Genomic DNA, 20,657 nt, shown 5'->3' on the forward strand with positions numbered 1-20,657 from the left:
AGCCTAATCAGAATGGAGATTGTCATGTGTAAGTGATTCCTGGGAGAAACAGATTTTTAATATACTGTTATGACGAATAAAAGCAGAACAAGATAAACACATTGTAAATATTATTTCAAGTGCCTTAACAGAAATGTGATTTTTTTTAAGGTATTGAACTGTAGATGATAAATCTTGTAGGATGTCACTATAGGTCTAAACAATACTAATGAACTCCATCTGAATTACCATGTGGCCCATGTGCCTTTAAACTTCATCTGTGAGTTGTTCCATCAATCAGCACACCAGTGACTCTGTGCTGCTGTCAGAAGTAGATGTCATTAAAAGAATCACAGCATTCAGACATGAGCGTTCTTCCAAGAATCTCATGACATATGAATGTGTTGGTGTTATGACTCACTCAGTACTCTTAATTTTGGAAAAGTTGTAACGGCTGTCTCACTTACAGTAACAATCGTGTTGGATTTTCAACACATCATTAGTATGAATGTTGGTCAAAGGGCAGAAGCTTCCTCTAAAGACTCGAGGCATCTGCAGACTTTTGAGGACGTGCTGGTGCTGCTCTAAAACATAATTAAGTGGCATGTTTAATGGGCATGCTGTGTTTTATTTTGAAACGTCATTTATTTTTCTGCGCTTTTATTGTGTCTCACTTGCTGCCCTCTTCATCTGCTCTGGGTAGTTTAGTATGGCTTTCTTTGGAAACGTGCTGTGGCACGTCTGCTAGAATGGCAGCCTTGGCCTTGGGTATTATTAGCCAGTGTAACAGACAACACATGGGTAAAGCTAGCCTCCAGGCTGTCTCTGCCAGAATGAGACTGTAGCTGAAAACAGACTTAGATGCTTTTTATAGTTGTTCTTAATAGTGGATGAATCACATTTGAGTATTTCTTAGGTCTTTGATGACAGATTGTTCTGTGGCAACACTAATATAAACTAATGTTGAACTAAACTAGTTTAGCCTTATAGTAATATAAAGGCTGAGAGCCGGGAATTTGAAAACAGTGCCTTCAGATAAGTTTATTTAAGTATATTTCATATCTCCTTTTATGTTGGCATAAAAGGAGATGGACAACAGCTTGTCCAAGCACAATGAGTCAGCAACATGGGGCGAAAGGTTTCCAATGTTCCTCTTGGTTCCTGAATAAAAACAAGAGTGGCACTAAGTGGCCCAGGTCTGAATGAGAGAAAGCCACCTGTATGGCAGATTGATGAAGGTAGCAATTTTCTATATTCTACTTTTCAAAAGGTCTTTAGGGATGAATATACACAAAGCTAAAAGAAGGTTCATCTTTCTTAGACATATAGCCACAAATGGGAGCTGCATGATGCTACAAGTTGACAGTAATAAGCACATTTTTCTGTACTGTGAAAGTGCATTGAAGGTATAGTTACCTGGTTGGCTTTGCATTAATAAAATCTCCCTGCTCCAAAAGCTTTGCATCCACACCAACTTCCAACTGCTCAGCACTCTCTCTGCAAACAATCTGTTTGGAGAGATATGACATTTAGTCTCAATCACTGGTAATGAGTGCATTACCACAGTATCACACACACGCATGCACAATAAACTAATGATACACGTTTTACTGTTGCCAGGAAACAGACTCTGGGGTTTACACCTGCCTGGCTAGCAGCTCCAGCGGAGAGACGAGTTGGAGTGGAGTGCTCACAGTCAAAGGTAAATTGTCTCTGTGTGATTTAAATACATGCAAATGGAAGCTCTATGAAGTGTCTACATATAACACAGAGATGCTACATGTGACGAGAAAGAAAATGTCCATGTATATGAAGTGCTGTTTAAAAAAAGTAATGCTGATTGTCACTTGTTAAATGTCTCCTTATTAAATGTGGGCAACTTAAAATTCATCAGCTGTGACTGAGTGTAGGATGTGTGACTTCACTGTAAAAAGCCAGAGTGTAGGTAGTGTTCCTCATGTCTGTGTAATTGCTTAAATGAAACAAGTAGCTGGGTCTAATTAAAGCACTTAGCCCCTGCTGTTCCTGAGCCAACTGCAAATCTAAATGTCAGTAATTGTATGCATGTGAATCCTGGGGTGAAGAGAAAGGACAAGAGAGGTAAAGCAAAGGTGAGAATATGCTGATGACCAAATTTGGGGTGCAAATGTGAGATATCATCTGTCTTAAAACACCCCATTTATTTAAGTGCTTTGTGTGGCTCTGCCCTTTTTTACTTTCTCTGCAGTGGAGCAGGCATTAGCACATAAAATATTTCAAGCAGTAAAAGATTTGTTTATATGACATTAAATGAAGCCTTTAACGACTTAACAAGCTACTCTGATAACACCTAAGTCTGTTATTTGACTATTAGTGTCAGAACAGTTGGCTCGGGTGTAACAGCAAAATCACAAAGTCTGTTAGAAGTGAGGAGCTCCACCTGCGGCGATGAGGATGCTAATGCTCAGTCAACATTAGTGGGACTACAGAGAGGACGTAATGAAACAGTAGCACTAGAGCCAGCTGTTATAATTAAATGTGCACTATTCTCTTTCACCTTTCCTGCTACTCCTCCTTCTTCCTGTTTGCTTCCCTTTCCATTCAGAGAGCGCAGACGTGTTGGTAGCTCAGGCCACTGAACCCTTCCAGCTGCCAGGCCCGCCACATAAGCCCATAGTCACGGATGTGTCCAAGAACAGTGTCTCTCTGACCTGGCAACCCAATGCCCACGAGGGAGGAGCCGCTGTCACCTCCTACATCATTGAGGCCTTCAGGTAAGTTGACATTGCTATGTTAATCCAGAGCTCTTCATTTCTCTTATACTTTTTGCACTTCTCACCTGTGGTTGTGTGTCTGGATGTAGAGTGGGTTATCTACCAATCAGAAGGTTGGTGGTTTGATACCTGGCTCTGTATAGCGAAGTATACTTGTGCAAGATATTGAATCTCAAGTAGGCCCCGATGCAGTGAGTGTGTGAATTTCAGAAAAGAAAGTTTTTTATCATTGTGTTTGTGTGAATGAAGTTTGAAATTAAAAAATGCTTTGAGTGCTCAGTTACAGTAGAAAAGTCCTATATAAGTACAAGTGCAGTTACATTTGTCTTCTTTATTTAACAGTTTTAGGATTTTTTTCTGCAGAAGCCGTGCTCCTTTTGGAACCAAGAAATACTAAATACTAGTTTCTTTAATGTGACTCCAACTTAAACTGAGTAATAATCTGGCAATAATAATATTATTAATTTGATGACAAGTTGCTGATAAGTCGCTAAAAAACACCTTGACACCTTAACAACCTAAAATAATATTGTCTTTTCTCTTGTGGCTTATCTAAATCTGAGTGGGCCTCCACAGAACCCTACAGGTATCTTCACCTGAGCAGAGGTCAGCCTTGGATTAATTAGACCCAGAATAGATTTAGCTAAACAGGGCGGGTGGTTCGGAAGGAAGCCTCTAGATGAAGATAGGCAAATGAAATATGTCCTGCCAATTTGATAAAGTTGGGGACACCGGCAGCGCTTAATCAGATCCAGACGTCCACTGTGTCCCATGGCAACGCCTGAACATTTCAGAATAAAGCAAACGGATTTTCTCTAAAGCAGCTGGAGGGGACCACAGGGATGTTTACAATAACATTTCCTTGCCTGAGGTATAAGGCTTGTTTGTAGGAGCACTACTATGTCTGCTTATGCCATATGTGGTATGTAAAAGGGTTTATTTAATGCACAAAGGCACACTTTCCATTTTCCTGCTGATGCTGTATCGATTTTGTCTTCTGTACACCTGTGTGAACTCTCTTCCACCATAAAGTTGCCTTGAAGCCAGTACTCAGGGTGTTGTGCTCACTTACGCACACGCACACAAACACACGCCACACACACATCCAGACACACACACATGTGTGTGTATTCATATCCTTGTGGGGACATCTCATTGACATAATGCTTTCCCTAGCTGCTTACCCTAACCCTAACCATAAAAAATGAATTCCTAAACCTAAACCTAACCATAACCAAACTGTAACCCTGAGACTAAAACCACATTTTGAGTCTCAAAAATGCCTTCAAACTTGTGAGGACTGGGATTTTGGTCTCTGTAAGGGCTGTTGGTGCCCACAAGTATAGTAAACTTCCAATGTTTGGTCCCCACAAAGATATGAATACACACACACACACACACACACACACACACACACACACACAGTATTTTAGAGCCACTTCCCCGTTGGTCTAATTGTTAGAATTCAGCATAAAGGTAGTTCATGGTGGAGGAGGCCTTTGTGACTGCCTCTCTGCCAAGGTGATGGTAAATTCACAGAGGAACAGAGAAAGGCAGCAGGAGGAGGGATTGTGGTTGGCGGTGGTGGAATAATGCATCTGTCTGGGGCAGTGCCACAAGGCCAACAACATGCCCTCATTTTATGTCAGCAGCTGTGCCTTCTTGCAAGCCCAATTACATTATTCATCAGGACAACAAATAGTATCACTGGGAGAAGATCTTTCAAGCACAAAGTTGTGTGAGCTGCAAAACTTCAGCTATTGTTTCATAAATAATATCAGCACCTCGAGGCGACTGTTGTTGTGAGTTGGCGCTATATAAATAAAACTGAATTGAATATTAGAGGAAACCAAAAATAGATCATGCTCTTGCGCAGAGAGCTTCCCATGCATTGGTTAATTATGAGGTTACACATCAAGTCGGTATTACAAAGCAGCTTGAAGCTGCTTGTCACTCTGCCTTCTTGTTGATAAGACCTACATATTTGCTGTTTTGTTTTCAAACATATTATGAGGAGATTTACAATATGACTGAGTAATATGAATTACTCACGGTAACATTAAAAAGCATGTTATAGAAGATATAGAAATTGTTCATATAGTGAAAATAATATGAAGGTTAAGCTACTGTTAGCCACTGTCTAAGATGGTGGAAAATGCTATGCAATACAATAATTCAATCGAATATTAGTCATCAGTTTACAGCAGTTGTTTATTTTACCTGTTGTTGTAGTTCAGTTCATATTGTAGGAGAAATATGGGAATAATGTGTTTTTCCTGAATTTTAGTTGATATTTTCTCAATTAATGAAAAAAAAAAACTACTGTAAAAGTTAGAGACTGATCATTTCTTTGTAAGTGAGCAAGTAAGTGGAACAAGTGGGTAAAAAAATCCCTTTTTAATTGATGATTGATTTTATTAATGATTTACTTTTGTTTTCTTAATCTTTTGGTTAGACTCTGGTGGTCTTTATTCCCTGGATATTTGTCAACAAAGCAGAAAATAATCAGCAGATGAATTAGGTTGCAGAATAATCTTTAGTTGCAGCCTCTTCAAAAAAATTATTGCATGAATAACTGGACGGGCAATAAGAGAGTGTATCATCTGCCAAGGTCACTGACGTATTTCACAAGTTCACAAGAATCTTCACATCAGCGTCGTGAGATTCTTCATTTTCTCTGCTCCACTTTTCAGGTGGAGCTTTCATTCAGTTCAGTTTGGAAGTTTTGGAGTAGTCATGCTGAGAGACAAAGAGCAGTAGGCACATGCAAGCTAATTATACTATAGGAGGCCTTCAGTTTTCAGGCCCCTCTTCTGTTTGGATTCGGGAGACAGAAACTATCTCTACTTTTAAGATTAAGCTTCAAACTTTCATTTTTGCTAAAGCATATAGTTAGGGCTGGATCAGGTGACCCTGAATCCTCCCTTAGTTATGCTGCAATAGGTGTAGGCTGCTGGGGCATTCGATGCTCATAGGAGGTCATATGATTGTTGGGTTTTTCTCTGTATGTATTATTGTAGGGTCTACCTTACAATATAAAGCACCTTGAGGCGACTGTTGTGATTTGGAGCTGTCTAAATAAAATTGAATTAAATTACTAGTTATTAGGGATGTTCCTAGTGACTAATTTTGTCAACTTAACGAGGAAATAAATGAGATTAACTGTGTAGTCAAAACTAAGAGACAAATATCAAGTTAGATTTGACAAAAGTTTAATGGACAATGTCAAAAAGTGTCTAAATAAGGAAAATATTGAACCATAAATCACATTCCTCAATCATTAATCACACTTTGCTGCTTAACTTTGTGGCATCTTGTGCATTATGAACATTGCATGTTATACACCAAGCAGACAATGAAGAAGCAGAAAAACCATGCATTATGAATGATACACATTGTTCTACAGTTTGTAACAAGTTTTACCTCAATAAAAGTCCAAATCTAAAACAATAACAAAACAATAAATCATCCATCCCCCCCAAATGACTCAGCTCCTCATCTTATCGCTAACAGAGAGCCTATCCACCCTTCGGAGAAAGCTCATTTCCGCTACTTGATCTTATTCCTCTGCTTTCAAAATAACTAACAATAATAGGCTTAACAAAAAGATCAGACCTAGATTAACTGAGTTATGGAGGTTTTCTACAACAATACCAGGGCTGTAGCTCCATGGCAGCTGGTCGCAGATGGCTGCGTAACATTTGGGACGCAACAATTTATCGACATTGGGCATCATTTAAAATGTTAAGAATAAATGACTAGTACATCTGGTACCAACCATCAACAGAAGCAACAGTTAGTCATCTAGTCAACTAGTCGTGCACATCTCTACTAGGTAGTTTGAGTACATTTTCTTGATTATAATAATATACTGCCACTAAATATCGCACTGCTTATCTGACTTTTTTTCATCTTCTGTACTTTTACAGCCAATCAGCAGGGAGCACATGGCAGACTGTAGCTGACATGGTTAAAATGGAGACACACACCATCACCGGCCTTCTTCCCAACACCGTCTACCTGTTCATCGTCCGTGCTGTCAACACCTACGGCCTGAGTGACCCAAGCCCCATCTCTGAGCCCGTCAGAACACAAGGTCAGCCTGCACCCCCCTTTCACCAAATACAGCAAGACTCACACCTGGAGTTGTTAGAAACAGTGACTGTGTGTTAATGCGCTGACAGCATCACTCTATGTGTGTGTTTTCCCTCAGATGTGAGCCCTACAGGTCAGGGAGTGGACCACAAGCAAGTGCAGAGGGAGCTGGGAGAGGTGGCTGTTCAGCTTCAGGACCCCGTGATGCTAACAGCAGCTTCCATTAGAGTATCCTGGAACGTGAGTGGCACATATTTCCCTGCTTTTTGGGGAACAAGTATTCATTTGGGGTTAGCAAAGAGAGAAAAATAATCTTCCATTTCCTCTCCATCTCGCCGTTCCGTCATCTTCTCTCATCTTCCCCCAATGCGGACCTCAATTTTTTCCAGGTCGACCGTCAGTCTCAGTATGTCCAGGGCTACCGTCTGTCCTACCGGCCCAGCGGGGGAATGTGGCTCCTCCAGGACATCAATTCCCCCTCGGAGCGCAGCACCGTCCTCACCGGCTTACTCAAAGGAACAGAGTACGAGATAAAGATCCGTCCCTACTTTGATGAATTCCAGGGCAAAGATAGCAGAACGTTGCTAGTCCGGACCCCAGAAGAAGGTAATAAGTCTGGTAAATGAAGAAATGAGTCTGTAATCAAGAAATCTTCAAAGAAAAGTGTTTCTAATAAACTGGGCTTGGTTTTCTTTGACACTGCAGGGCCTGTACGGCATTTTCATTAGCCTGTATGACACCACATGAATCTCCGTTATGTTATCTAATTTTGAGGTTAATTTTATATCCTCTGGAATTTGAGTTCATCTATACTGATCACTGTTTTCATTAAATTTGTGTGCTGCAGTTTTGGCAGCCAGGGGTTTATATTGGTTGATCCAAACTCCAGAGTAAAACACAAGGAAGGAGGCATATGTGCCATGAGCACTTATGGATTGACCTGCCTGAATAAGGAACATCATTAACTTATATACATGTGTCTTCTCTTTTATTACTTTATGTATTTGTTAATAATGACTGAGCTATAAATATGTGAAGGGGTTAGGAGCACACAAGTGTTATTTTTTCCCCACTCCTTTTCAAGCGCAGGTTGTATTTCCATCCTGTATATCTGCTCTATTTTGTATACATATACATATGTATTAGGGGTGGGTTTTGATTATCGATTTATCGATTAAAATCGATTCTAGCTTGGATAACATGATATCGATTCATTAAAATCCTGAATCGATTTTTTAAATATAAATTAGGTTAAACCTCACAAAATTTCCACAACCACCAAACAACTAAAACAGTAAATGAGTAAATTGTTTTGCTTCCACCACGATAAAATCACACTTCATGCAGAGCGCTCTCTCTCTCTCTCTCTCTCTGTACTTCAAGAACAGTTTCCCGTCTAAAAATCTGTTTTCTGCATTATTCGCTTGCTTATTACGCACAAGTCTACCGTTGTTTACAGCGCTGTTGGCCGCTGTTTTTTTTTTCCTTTTACTTCCGAAAAGAAAACCTCATTTCTACTGTTCAGTAGGCTACTGAACAAACTTAAACTTTTTAAAATTATGCAAAATTTCATAACGCTTAGCCGTGTCTCTAATCAAACCTCTGTAACTTTGCTCTGCTTCACTTCAGCAGCATCAGGTAATGTTCATATGTTGATTAATGGTTTTCTTTCGTTTTTGATCTACTGCAGAATATTTTTATAAAATCCCAGGCCAGGAAAGTCGCCTTCATGTTTTTCTGTGTTTTATCCTCAGCTACTTTGACACAAAGGCATCTGCTGTGATGCTCACATCTTTGATAAAGTCTCGCAAGTGTCAGCTTTCTTGTTATAGATATAAAAATATGGAAATGTACTGATGCATGATCTGAATTATAATATTTCTGACTCTCAAATCGAATTGAATCGAATCGTGGATCGAATCGATTCGGGACCTTGTGAATCGGAATTGAAACTATTCTAGAAATCAGTGACGATACCCAGTCCTAATATGTATATGTATCTATATGGGTGTATGTTCATAATTTACTGCGCTCAACTACTCTGCTCATCTTGATGAAATGAGAGAAATGTTCCTCCCACCTCTCACAGTACCCAGTGCCCCTCCCAGAGCTGTTACAGTGTCAACAGTGAAGCTCGGCAACAGCTCCAGCTCCAGCATCAGTGTCTCCTGGGAGCCGCCACGCAGTGACACGCAAAATGGCATCATCCAGGAGTACAGGGTAAACAAACCTCAGCCTAGTCAAGTCACAAGTCTCACACTCAAAGTGCCTTGAAGTGACTGCTGTGATTTAGTGCTATAGAAATAAAATTGAACTGAATTGAATTAAATAAAGCTTTAGTGGGGGCAGCACTGTGACTGCCCAGGAAAACCTCTGCAATGTGTAGTAACCACTCTCTGTTCACTGCCTTCACACTTCACACAAGAAAACATCATAGCTGACATGTAAGTAGTGCCTTACACACAAAATGTGTACTCACTGACCCAAATGTTAAGGCGGTTCTCTTATGAAATCACTGCTAATCCCATAAGATATAGATAAAAAGGAAACAGCGGGTAATTGGTGGATTGTGAGTATGATGTTTTCTTCAGTCAGGATAAATGGGAAAAGAAAACTTTACATCTGATGTAGTTTTAAGCAAAAAAGGACAGTAGTTAACTAGTTTATCTTTGAATTAAAATGTGAAGTATTTAAAAAAAAGTTAATGGCAAATTTTTCTGTATGCAAACAGGTTTGGTGCATGAGCACTGGTGATGACAACCAGACCCGATACTACAGTAACAAGACAGTGGATGGAAACACGTTGTCCACGTTGCTGAAGGGCCTGATGCCCGGAGTGCTTTACCAAGTGGAGGTGGCAGCAGTGACTAGCGCCGGGATTGGCACTCGCAGTCAGCCGGTGCCCGTCCTCATCAGTGAGTCCACAAAAATAATGAGAATAAAAAGTGGGCCAAGGTGCGAAAGTAGATGAATTAAGTAGACACTAATCCCAGAGGACGCAGGAAAATATTGAAGTCCATAGTGCGGCTCCAGCAATCACATACCTAAAACATCCAAAAACTTGTTATTAGAAGATGCTAATTAATGTTACATCTCAGGTTATGTCATCATCACCTGCTTCAGGTTTATTCAGGAAAGAGGTAATTATGTCCACGGTTAATAGTTTAGTTTAGTTTCACTTTATTAATAAAGACACACACGGTTTACTGATTGCTATTTTTTGGAGTATGAAAACTAAACAAACCAGCCAAAAATAAAATGGTTCAGTAATCTTTGGTCTTGTTTTTCTCCTGTAGAGCTGCCAGCTGAACAGCCCTCATTAGCAGGTGGAAGCGGAGGCAGTGGTGACAAGACCAATGGTGGTGAGGAGAGCAGCGTGAGTCTAGCTGAACAGATTACAGATGTGGTCAAGCAGCCGGCGTTCATCGCAGGCATCGGAGGAGCCTGCTGGGTCATCCTGATGGGTTTCAGCGTCTGGATCTACTGCCGCCGCAAGAAGAGGAAGGAGCTGAGCCACTACACGGCCTCCTTCGCCTACACACCAGCAGGTAAGGATGAAGGATGATAAAGATGACCTGAAGCTGGGATGATACTTATGAAGGAAGTCGAATCCAGAATGCTGCCATTGACATATGTACAGCCAAATAAAAGGAAAAACTTACAAATAGTTTCAGTGTAATTCCCTCCTAGGCTAAATTTGGGCTTGAATACTTAATAATCTTTATATATACCTACTATTTAGGTTCTGTTCTCTGTACTGCAATAGTATAAGCTTTAATACATGACTAGAAGTTTAAGTATGAACTCACATAATTATAATAATCAAAAAATAAAAACATAGATGCACTTTTTTGTGCTTTTGGTGGACATGAGAACAGCTGACTCTACATTATTAGAATAGGATATAGACTGAAGGATCTGTAAGAAGGATAACAGAATAATTTGTTTGTGAATCCCTGTTCCTCTGCTCATCACTCTCTTTCTCTCTTGCTTTTGCAGTCGGTTTCCCTCATGGAGAAGGACCGGGACTAAATGGAAGGTAACTGGTTTATATCCTACTAGTGCTGTTTCTGTGTGAACTAGTAGGATTAGGGTTGCTAAGCAAAGACATACAGACATTTCTAGAATTATATCTCTGAACTTTGTGATATTTTATTATGTGAATCTTTTTAAATTCACACCACATTTCTCACTGCATGCATGCAGCTTTTTCTCTGCCACTCTCTAATTCCATCTGGACAGTTATACTTGATGTTGTACTGCCCCACTACGACTTCAGCTAATGCCAGAGTGTCTCTGTAGGCAAGGAGTGCTTGGGGGCAACATGGGCAACTACCCATGGCTGGCAGACTCTTGGCCCACCACTAACTTGGTTCACAATGGCAAAGAGGCCGTCAACTGCTGCCCGGCCAATCCCGACACAGCTGAGAGATACTACAATGGTAGGAGTGTCTGTTTTTGTGATGCTGTGTTTACAACAACAGGAGCTTTGCTAAATCCTACCTCCATCCCTGTGTAGAAGCTGGCATCTCCAACTACCTGAATCAGACTGAGAAGTACAGCATGGGAGGCTCCACCGAAGGTCCCATCTACAGCACGATTGACGCCACCAGCGAGGACCTGCACAGTTTCACCTACGCCCAGCACAACTCCACCACTCCTTACGCTTCCACCTCCATCATGCCTTTCACCAACCAGACACAAGTTCCACCCCACGGCGGTGAGCAGCAAGACGACGGCCACTGGATTACCCAGCCCGGTCCATCTGGAGCTCAGTACGCCCAGCTGGACCGCTGCAGTGGTGAGAAAGGATTTCAGTTCTGTGAATTTGAAATACACGTCTGTCTCCTTTTGCGTTGATTACTTCGAGGAAATAAGAAAAAAAAGGTGAAATGTAAACCCAAAATATGCCAAAAATATGGCTTTAGATTCCAGTGTTTCCTTACTTTCCTTCCTTACCTTCCTTCCTTTTACATGGATATTTTGTCATCACTTATTGATATGAAATCAGCTCCAGCTTATCCGGAGGAACGCCTTGGTGTTCCCCCAGATAAGCTGGGGGAGGTGGCTGGGGAGAGGGAGGTCTGGGCTTCTCTGCTTAGGCTGCTGCCCTCAAAACCCGGCCACGGATAAAGTGGATGAAGATGGATGGATTATTGATATTAGATTTGAAACAGTCTGCATCTGCCTTCAGAATCGCTTCGGATTTTAGATTGTTCTGCTTTTCTAATGAAAAATACTAATCAGAAAATAGTGTTTTTGTTCTTTGTGGGCTATGTAAAAGCTTGTTTGTGGACTTGAATACAGAGCAAATTGAAAATGAGCATTTAATTCTGAAAGTCCAAAATACACAGAACCAAGGTGAGCAGGGGAATCAAAAGCTAACAGAATTACAAGGAGAAATAGAATAGCTGGGAAACTCGAAGCAGGGAGGCACAGAGCGAGGGTACACACAGCTGTGAAGGATGAGGGACAATGCAACAAAAAACAGAGGAAGACAGAAACAACACACACTCACAGAATAACAAGGGGACAGATAACAGGTGGGATGCAACAACAGACATAACGAGATGACGAAGAAAACTTGAGACACGGAGAACGACCATTACCAACGTAAAACAGGAATACACATCCAAATGTGACTCTGGGCAAGACAGCAGGAGTGGACTTGGGTAACAATGAAAGACAAAGGAACACAAAAACAAGACTGAAAGAGAGCAATCGTTCTATCTGCCAAGGTGACAGATCGAAAAGTTTTCAATGAATGCTGATAAAAATTTGTAGGGGGGTAGAGTGGGCTTGTGCTAACAATCCATGAAAAGTTGCCTTACGTCCACCAATGGTCCATCACGGTCAACTTTATTTATCTGTTTATTTGGATATATTGGTTGAAAATTGACAAAAAGCATGTAGTGATGTCACTTTTACATTTCACACCTGCCTTTCTTGCAAACTTCATAAGAAAACAAAATGAAAATGTACAAAATACAAAACTACTCCCTTAGAGAGTGAGCTGAGGTTTGTGCTCTCCTTCGTGGAAGCAGTTTGGCCAACATGCACTCAGTCATGCTACAAATCCTACTTTGCTGCCTCCGTGTTGCTATTTGTGAGCCACAGGCCTGCTGGGGTATGTGTCAAAATACGGTCATGACGAATCAGCTTATTGTGCCAGAACCTCCCCTTCAATTGAATCGCTGCATTTATTTATGTATGTCATTTTTTTAGGTAAGCCCAAGCAGAAGGTGATGGGTAAGGCTGTAAAGACCCCATCTCTGACCTGGATGGAGTCCTTGCCCCCGCCTCCGCCCATAGAAGAGCTGAAGCAGTGTGAGCAAGATGACGAACTTCCAGAGAACATGGACCTAGGGTGAGTCACAGTCCTGCCTCCTCAGATGCACATCTCTCTGAATTAGTATGACACTGTTGTATCATCACTTAGACTTAGTGTCACCTCTAACAGCTGCATTAAGTATAAAAGCCAGCATTGCTCTTAAGGCCCTGCCCTTAACAACTCAATTATCTCAGCCTTGGTCAACTTCTTGACTGATTTAGCTGTTTTCCCCACCCATGAAACGCAATTAGCAATGTTGACCCTTACCACTTGCACTCTGCAGCCTCATAGCAAAACTCATAGCTGCAGTACCATTCAATGGGAAGCTTAGCCTCCTGCAGTTTTGCCGTTGGCGAAGCCTCCTAACTTGAAAGAACATCATTAATCTTTAAATAGCCTCTTAGCTAGTTGGATTTGAAGGTATCACTGAGTAAACAGGTTGTACTTCGACAATAATTATGCAACACATCGAGGTGTAGAGCCGCACACGGCCTCGCTGAGCTGTAATCTGCTTCACTGTGTATCTAGATCGGATGAGGAATGGTGTCCACCCCTCCCTGAGAGGACATACCTGATGGAAGGCTGCGAGGACAGACCTTCGCCCCCTCAGAGGAACAACGCTTCCTCTCCAGCCACCTCCTACAGTCACCAGTCAACCGCCACGCTCACTCCGTCACCGCACGAGGAGCCCCAAGCCCACCATGACCTCCCCCGTCAGAACCAATCAAACAGCCAGCAGTTGTCACGGTACGTGCTTACTGTATTTTCTAAAGGTTGTGTCCATTTAACTGCACTGTGTCAATGTGTTTAAGTTCAGCAAATGTGCTGATGGAAGGGGATTTCTCTGCTAATCACAGTCATTTTACTGCTTACTGTTTAGTGCTTCATTCACTTCTCAGTAGAATTCACAATTACAGATAAGCAGCCTAGCTAAATCGAGTGCTATTGTCAGATGTGACAGACAGAATAAAATGACAAAACCAATAAAATCACATTATTAATCATGCCAAAAATCATGTGTTTAGCTGTATAGTAAACCTCACTCCTAAACATTACAAGATTTAGCTTCTGCTTCAGTTTATTTTTTGCTCCAGTAACATGCTGCCCTCACTTCCCAAAGCAGAAGGTTACCCTGCGGTCCCATGCCAGTTCCCCAGGCACCGAGCCCGCTGCTCACCCAGTCCAACCCCAGCCTCTCCGGCCAACAGCATCACAGCTCATCAGAAGTTGGCATGCTGCAGTGCCAGAGTCCTGCCCATCGCTGCCTCCAGAGCCAGGGCCCAGCTCTGAATGAAGACAGCATCAGCACGACCACGCCGGGTAAAGTGGCTGACGTGCACACGCATACAGAATACAGAGTAGCAGCCCCCACCCTGGAAGCTGATTTAAAGTTGATTTAGTGTTTGTCATGTGAGTAATCCTTCTGCATCGTCTCCTTGCTATTGATTATTTATACCTTTTCACCCACAGTGCACAGTCGCTCCTCCCCCGCTGATACAAGTACTCCACCAAACCAAAAATCAAGAGTGAAAAAAAAAGTGTCTAAGACTTCAGCTTACAGAAGAGACATACAAGGAGGTGGGCAGATTCAAATATGTGAATCACAGATACTGTGACTGTCCACAGCTGTTAGAAAGGCAAGATGAGAGGCTGGCATTCCTGACTATGGATGGAAATTGTAATCTCAGCTTACAGACTGTAATATGTTTACTGGATAAGCATGATTATTATCACTGGAAATGGAAATAAAAATCTGAAATTGCAGTCCACTGTGAATCCATAGCCTTGGCAGGAACAAGAACAAGACCTTTCATCTTAATAAGTGAATAATCATTTCAATTTCCATCAAGAAATCAAGACTGTAAGTCTCTTCACTTTTCTCACTTAGCAAAGAAAACAAAGAGAGAAATAAGAAAAAGCTGTTATTTTTTGGAAACTAAGAAAACTGTTTTTTAACAGAAACCTAACAATGAAAATGGAAACAAAAAGTTCTTTCTTAAAGTTTTAATGCTCTTTCCCTGTATCTCATTTTTTTTAGACCTGCCCCCTCCTCCAGAACCACCCCCAGAAGAGAGCCGGTTACAGGACCCCCAGGGGTGCATGGAGGCCAACTGTGTGACAAACGGCACGCTGTCCTCCCTGGAGAGGACTGAATATAGCATTAATAGCCAGCAGCGAAAAGGCTCGGGACAGAGACACACTGACAGTAAGTGTGTTGAATTTCAGCCATAATGCAGTTTAAGGTTAGACAAATCAAATTTAGGACAGAGAGTGTGGGCTCTCTTGGAAATGTTGTGCTTCTTGCAGAAGAAGAAAGCGGAAGAAAAGGCAGCACTTATGCACTCGGCTGATGAAGCCTCTTCCACATAATGATGCACCACGGTCCACTACTGCACTGCAGTGTTACACGGGAGAGTGAAACGGGTCTGTTTGCAACATGTCATTCTTTATAAATGACTTTGCAAAATAACCGTGAAGCCAGCTCTCCTGGCCATTTTCAAAAACAAAAGGCATGGCTCAGAGAATCTAAAAACCCTCCAGCGTGTATCCCTCACAGAATATCATGTGAAAACTCAGTGTTGTTTTTCCAAACCCAACTCCAAAAATAAATCTGGGTAAATGTGTGGTTATTGAATTCATTTGGATGGAAATGTATTCAATTCAATTTCAGTTTAACTATATAGCGTCAAATCACAACAGAAGTTGCCTCAAGGTGCTTTATATTGTAAGGCAGGGGTGTCCAACTCCAGGCCTTGAAGGCAGGTTTTAGATATTACCCTGGGTCAACACACCTGAATCAAATGACTATGTCATTACCAGGCCTCTGGAGAACTTCAAGACCTGCTGAGGAGGTCATTTAGTCAGTGTGGACAGCGTAACTGCAGACTTTCGGAAACGATGACGCATTTTAGTCATATGATCCAGTCATGTGACCAATTAAACTAAGATTGCGGAGGGCGTTGTTTTGTTTGCTCTATTAAAGATTGACATCAGCCTGTACATGCTCCAGATAGCTTTTCTTCAAATTGTTTAATTCTCACTCACTTTTGCAACTTTGTACTTTTGCGTTACTCGCAGCAACACCTCCACCTCATTGTTAGTCCATTTAAAAAACTTTTCCTCGACATTTTGCCGGAAAGTAAATAAACAGCAGACAGAAATACCGCAGGTCAAATCATCTTACGTTTCACGTATGCGCAATAGAGGACCATAAGCGTTTCAGTGTGGATGAACAACTGTTTGGAAACGATAGTGTGGACGTGGAGCGTTCTTAGACGAAAACGCAGTTTTCAAATTTATCCGGATTAGTGTAGACGTAGCCTACATCTGAAAAAGTGTTGTCCAGATCAGCTGCAAAATGTCCAAATGCACCTTTATTTTCCCATTTGCATCTGTCTCTCCAGATGAGGAGATGATCCTGTACAGCAGCAAGGCCGGTTACCTCTCCAGAGGTCAGATGTCTAGTAACTGTTCAACTACAGGAAGTTCCTCATCGAGAGGCTCCACAGGCTCCCGGGGGCTCAACTCAGCCAGGAAACACAATGAGGTAAAATTCTGCAAAAAAAACCAGTTATAGAGTTTTGTGCACCTCTAATGGTTTTAATAATTGATTCTTTTATATATTCATGAATATGAGAACAAAGCCTCTTCATGGGATTCAGTTTAATCTACATATCATTACTAATATGTGAAGGCACTTCAGAGAGGGCTTCTACACTCCCCCCCACACACACTCACACCGTCATGCTCTCAGGCCCATTCATACAGATCTGCCACTACCATTTGCTTCAAAACCTTTACAGTAAGAAACAATGTTAAGCCTACACAACCACTGCTCTCTCTGGAGTACACTTCTGAGGGCACACTTAACTGTGGGAGCACTCTTTTAAATGCACTCCCTGCAGGCTCCCTTGCGACGTGCTAGTGTCTTTTATGGTGGAGCACGCTGTGCCAGCTGAATGGAAGGCTCTGAAGGGAATTTGTGCTTACAAAGTTTGACATTACTGTAGGTAGGCAGCAAGCTGGGTAACCCAACAGGAGCTTAATCCAAAGTGATGGGAGCTCTTTAAAGTTAAATTCAAATTGTATGTAAATTCAGTTTGTAAGCTGTGTTTTGGATTGGTTAACTGCACGGAAAAAACTGAAAAGGTTGTGTTAATTAATTTCATGCAGGCACAATGCTGAAAAGGATCAGGACAAATATTTTCTTCTATGTAATTAAATGGATAAAATAGCTTTCAGCCACAACTTTGACTCTGGTTACTTTCAAAATTCAGTGTTAACCTACATACGCAGTGGTTTATGAGACATGGTTAGTGCAGCAGCTTTGATGCATTCCTTTAATGCTGTAGCTGTTAAGCTTACAGCTGTAACCCGAGGCATCACTATAAAGCTGCATGTGTGAGGAAACAGAGAAAGGATGGCTCTGTCACGGGTCACTTCTCAGTGCACATCAGACATGAGTGTTGCAAAGCAACTTGTAAAAGTGACACACATGCACAATCACTCTTTTCTCTTGCCACACACACAAAGGTTCCTTATATTCCCCTCCACCCCCTCGGTGGAGAACTAAAGAACACCTCACCCCTGCTCCACATGCTCCTAACTGACCCACGCTGACCTTTTTCACACCTTCCCAGGCACATGAAAGCACAATCCTCCTTTGCAATAAAGTTACAGGAAGCCTGGATTAGGTTACCTCTTCCTCATGTGGTGTTATTGCCTGCTTATCATGTGGCCTTTGATGCAGACGGCCAGTCTAGGATGGGCGACGGAAGGGCAGCAGATGTCGTCAAGCCTGTTAAAAAATGCTCCGAGGCTAGGAACTAAATAGGCCACTGTAACAGTGGTATTAGAGAGGTGTGTATGAACGTTTGAGACACTGAAGTTTTTTTCATACTTTTTATATCTCCTTTTAATTTCATAGCATGTTTTGTGAAATCCATCCATCCTGACCTTTGTATGAAGTTAATTAGAGTAATTAGAGTAAGTAGCATCACTTTTGATTCTTTTGAAACAATCTTTCTGGACTGAATGCAGAATAATGACAATCAAAATGCAGTGCATGACATGATCTTCAGAAACTGGAACAACTGGCAGTGCTTTAATATGTGTTTAATATGGGGAACCTAGTCTGCTCAAGCATAGTTCACATGATTGTTTGTACAGCACTTTGGTCAATCTGTGCTGTTTTTAAATGTGCTTATAAATAAATTGATTGACAGTCAGTAAAATGCACTACATGCATAAAAGACTGCCTCAGACAAGCTGTTTTGCCTCCCTCTGCCCTTTGAGCTAATTTTCTTCTGATTGGCTGCCCCGCATGCTTTTGGTTTACATCCATAACTGTAGCAGTATACTGTAGATGCGATTAAAAAAATAAGGAAATGCATTTTAGATCCACTTGGAGAGGAATTCCTGTTTGTAGTAGCAACTTCACTGTGATCAGCATGGAGCTGAAAGCTTAATTTTCACATTAAAAGATGAGTATTAAACATCGCATCATATTATTTGCAACACTTGCATGTGTTTTGTGTTACTGCAGAGCTTCCAGAAACAGATTTTAGCTTGAAGCTGTTTTCAGCATCCTCCGGTACATCGTGGAAATGTCAACAAGTCACTTAACTTCCTGTTAAGTGGTGCTGACCCAAAATTTACAAGATAGATGATTACTGCAGGAATGTGGCTCAGATCGAGAGGAAATTGTCTGAAGTTCTTCACCCTGACAGCTAAACAGTCTTGATAAAAACTGATTCAATCTCCATGGATGGATTAAATTGGCCCCTGATACCAAGTTGCTGCTAGAATAAGTTGTGTACTACAGTGTCCTGATAACTCGTTCTGTGAGACTGATTGTTTAAGCTACTGATGTTATATTTCTCTCTTTCAGGAATTAAGATAAAGAAATTCTATCAGTGTACCTTTGATGATTTGATCACCCTCCTGCTCCCCGCCCATCTAACCACTGTGGAGACAATAAGCTGAACAAGACATGGAGCTTAGGGTTTCAGGAACCTAGAGTCAAACCTATGTTATTGCTGTAAACAGACTTTACATTCTGCTTTTGGTATTGCTCCGAATATTTATGAGCCACTCAGATCACTCCTCACCTTTGGTTTGTAAATACCTGTGTCTGTATTTTGTGAGCTCTGGATACAGGGGTAAAAGATGTATATTGTATTTATGAGGATTAAAAAACCACAAACGTCTGATATTTAAAAAAAACAAACAAACAAACAAAAAAAAAAAAGTCTTCTTGAATGTGCCAACTTTTTTTCTCAAAATGTATACTTTTTGGAAAAGCATTAACTACTGTTGCACTCTTGTTGTGATGGCAAAACAACAGAAAATATGAAGCACAAAGTGTGTTTTCTGGTCGAGAATGAGGGGTGGGGGGGGGGTCAGAAAAACCAAAATGAGCTGGGTCTCGCTCCCAGATGGACGTCTCCGCCCCCCAGCGCTTCCCCACCAGGATCCCTGCTGCCATGTTGTCCGCTACGAATGTCATATTTTTCTATGTTTCCTCTGGTTTCTCTGCTGCAAAGTGTTCCACTCTGCAGCCAGACTGACAGACAGACTTTATGAAAGTTTGATTGTAATCCCTCTGCTTCCCCTCTTGTCTGTCTGAGAGGCTGTTTGCTGCATTTGTCAGATGAAATGTCAATATACTCCCTCCAAAACAAACAAACAAACAAACAAACAAACAAACAAACAAAAAATGTCTGTGGACTGACTTTTTTGTACTCTTGTTGTTTTGTAAATGTACAGTAAAACACATTTGATGACCTCTGCCTGTACTCATTCTTTTTTCAGAAAGCATAAGACAGTGCATGCATTTGTTTGTTTTTTAACTGTGCCACAGTTGCCATTAGTTGCCTCAGTGGTGGCTTTTTAAAAACTCTATATCAAGGGTATTAAGACTTTTTGTCTGCATTTAGCGGCGTGTGTGTGTGTGTGTGTGTGTGCATGCATGTGTGTTGGATTTTTTGTGTTGTGTTGCAGTGAATGACAAAGTTACCTTAGGTGAAGGTAAGTTCTGTCGCACACCGAGTCAGTTTCTGAAAGGTTTTCACTATTACTTATTTAATGACCGTGCTTCATAACTGATCTACATCGGAATAACTAACCTCAAACACTAATCAGTTATTTAGTAGAAAAACAATTTTATGCAAACTGGCATAACTTTTCACAGGGATTATAAGAGCTCTATATTTTTTACGTAAATCAAATTAAATCCTCCCACTCAGTTCAACAACATTCAACTCTGTGGATAAAAACCTTTTAAAAGAACATTTTTAAATATTATGTATTTCCACATCACTACATTGCATCATAACCTGTAATCTCAGGTCTGAATGAACGTATAACAATAGCTTGTGACACTCACTGTAACAACAATCCTTGTGCAAATCTTTTTTCTGGCCTTAATATCAGGTTTATACTTTGGGCTTGTTAGTACCAGTTGAGCCTCATTTGAATGCCACAACATACCTGTGTGC

The 20,657-nt window shown here is 41.2% G+C and overlaps 1 protein-coding gene across 5 annotated transcripts in view; it reads left to right on the forward strand.

Annotated features, from left to right (window-relative positions):
* Positions 1 to 19,943, forward strand: part of robo3 (roundabout, axon guidance receptor, homolog 3 (Drosophila)) — a 172,494-nt gene extending 152,551 nt beyond the window's left edge. For 2 of the 5 annotated variants that reach the window (XM_076888924.1, XM_076888927.1), the window contains exons 10-28: positions 1,600 to 1,681; positions 2,564 to 2,732; positions 6,662 to 6,828; positions 6,946 to 7,067; positions 7,217 to 7,433; positions 8,917 to 9,047; positions 9,559 to 9,742; positions 10,124 to 10,375; positions 10,827 to 10,866; positions 11,130 to 11,269; positions 11,347 to 11,628; positions 13,053 to 13,194; positions 13,687 to 13,905; positions 14,279 to 14,478; positions 14,629 to 14,736; positions 15,197 to 15,364; positions 16,563 to 16,705; positions 17,909 to 18,018; positions 19,049 to 19,943. In XM_076888924.1, the coding sequence (XP_076745039.1) occupies positions 1,600 to 1,681; positions 2,564 to 2,732; positions 6,662 to 6,828; positions 6,946 to 7,067; positions 7,217 to 7,433; positions 8,917 to 9,047; positions 9,559 to 9,742; positions 10,124 to 10,375; positions 10,827 to 10,866; positions 11,130 to 11,269; positions 11,347 to 11,628; positions 13,053 to 13,194; positions 13,687 to 13,905; positions 14,279 to 14,478; positions 14,629 to 14,736; positions 15,197 to 15,364; positions 16,563 to 16,705; positions 17,909 to 17,992 (2,850 nt within the window). In that variant the 3' untranslated portion in view covers positions 17,993 to 18,018; positions 19,049 to 19,943. Of the gene's footprint in view, positions 1 to 1,599; positions 1,682 to 2,563; positions 2,733 to 6,661; positions 6,829 to 6,945; positions 7,068 to 7,216; positions 7,434 to 8,916; positions 9,048 to 9,558; positions 9,743 to 10,123; positions 10,376 to 10,826; positions 10,867 to 11,129; positions 11,270 to 11,346; positions 11,629 to 13,052; positions 13,195 to 13,686; positions 13,906 to 14,278; positions 14,479 to 14,628; positions 14,737 to 15,196; positions 15,365 to 16,562; positions 16,706 to 17,908; positions 18,019 to 18,085; positions 18,136 to 19,048 lie in introns of all 5 variants that reach the window. The other 3 variants (XM_076888926.1, XM_076888925.1, XM_004567445.3) reach the window with 3 other exon arrangements.
* The last annotated feature ends 714 nt before the right edge of the window (positions 19,944 to 20,657 follow it).

The sequence above is a fragment of the Maylandia zebra genome, linkage group LG10 (assembly GCF_041146795.1).
Source record: "Maylandia zebra isolate NMK-2024a linkage group LG10, Mzebra_GT3a, whole genome shotgun sequence".
NCBI lineage: Eukaryota > Metazoa > Chordata > Actinopteri > Cichliformes > Cichlidae > Maylandia > Maylandia zebra.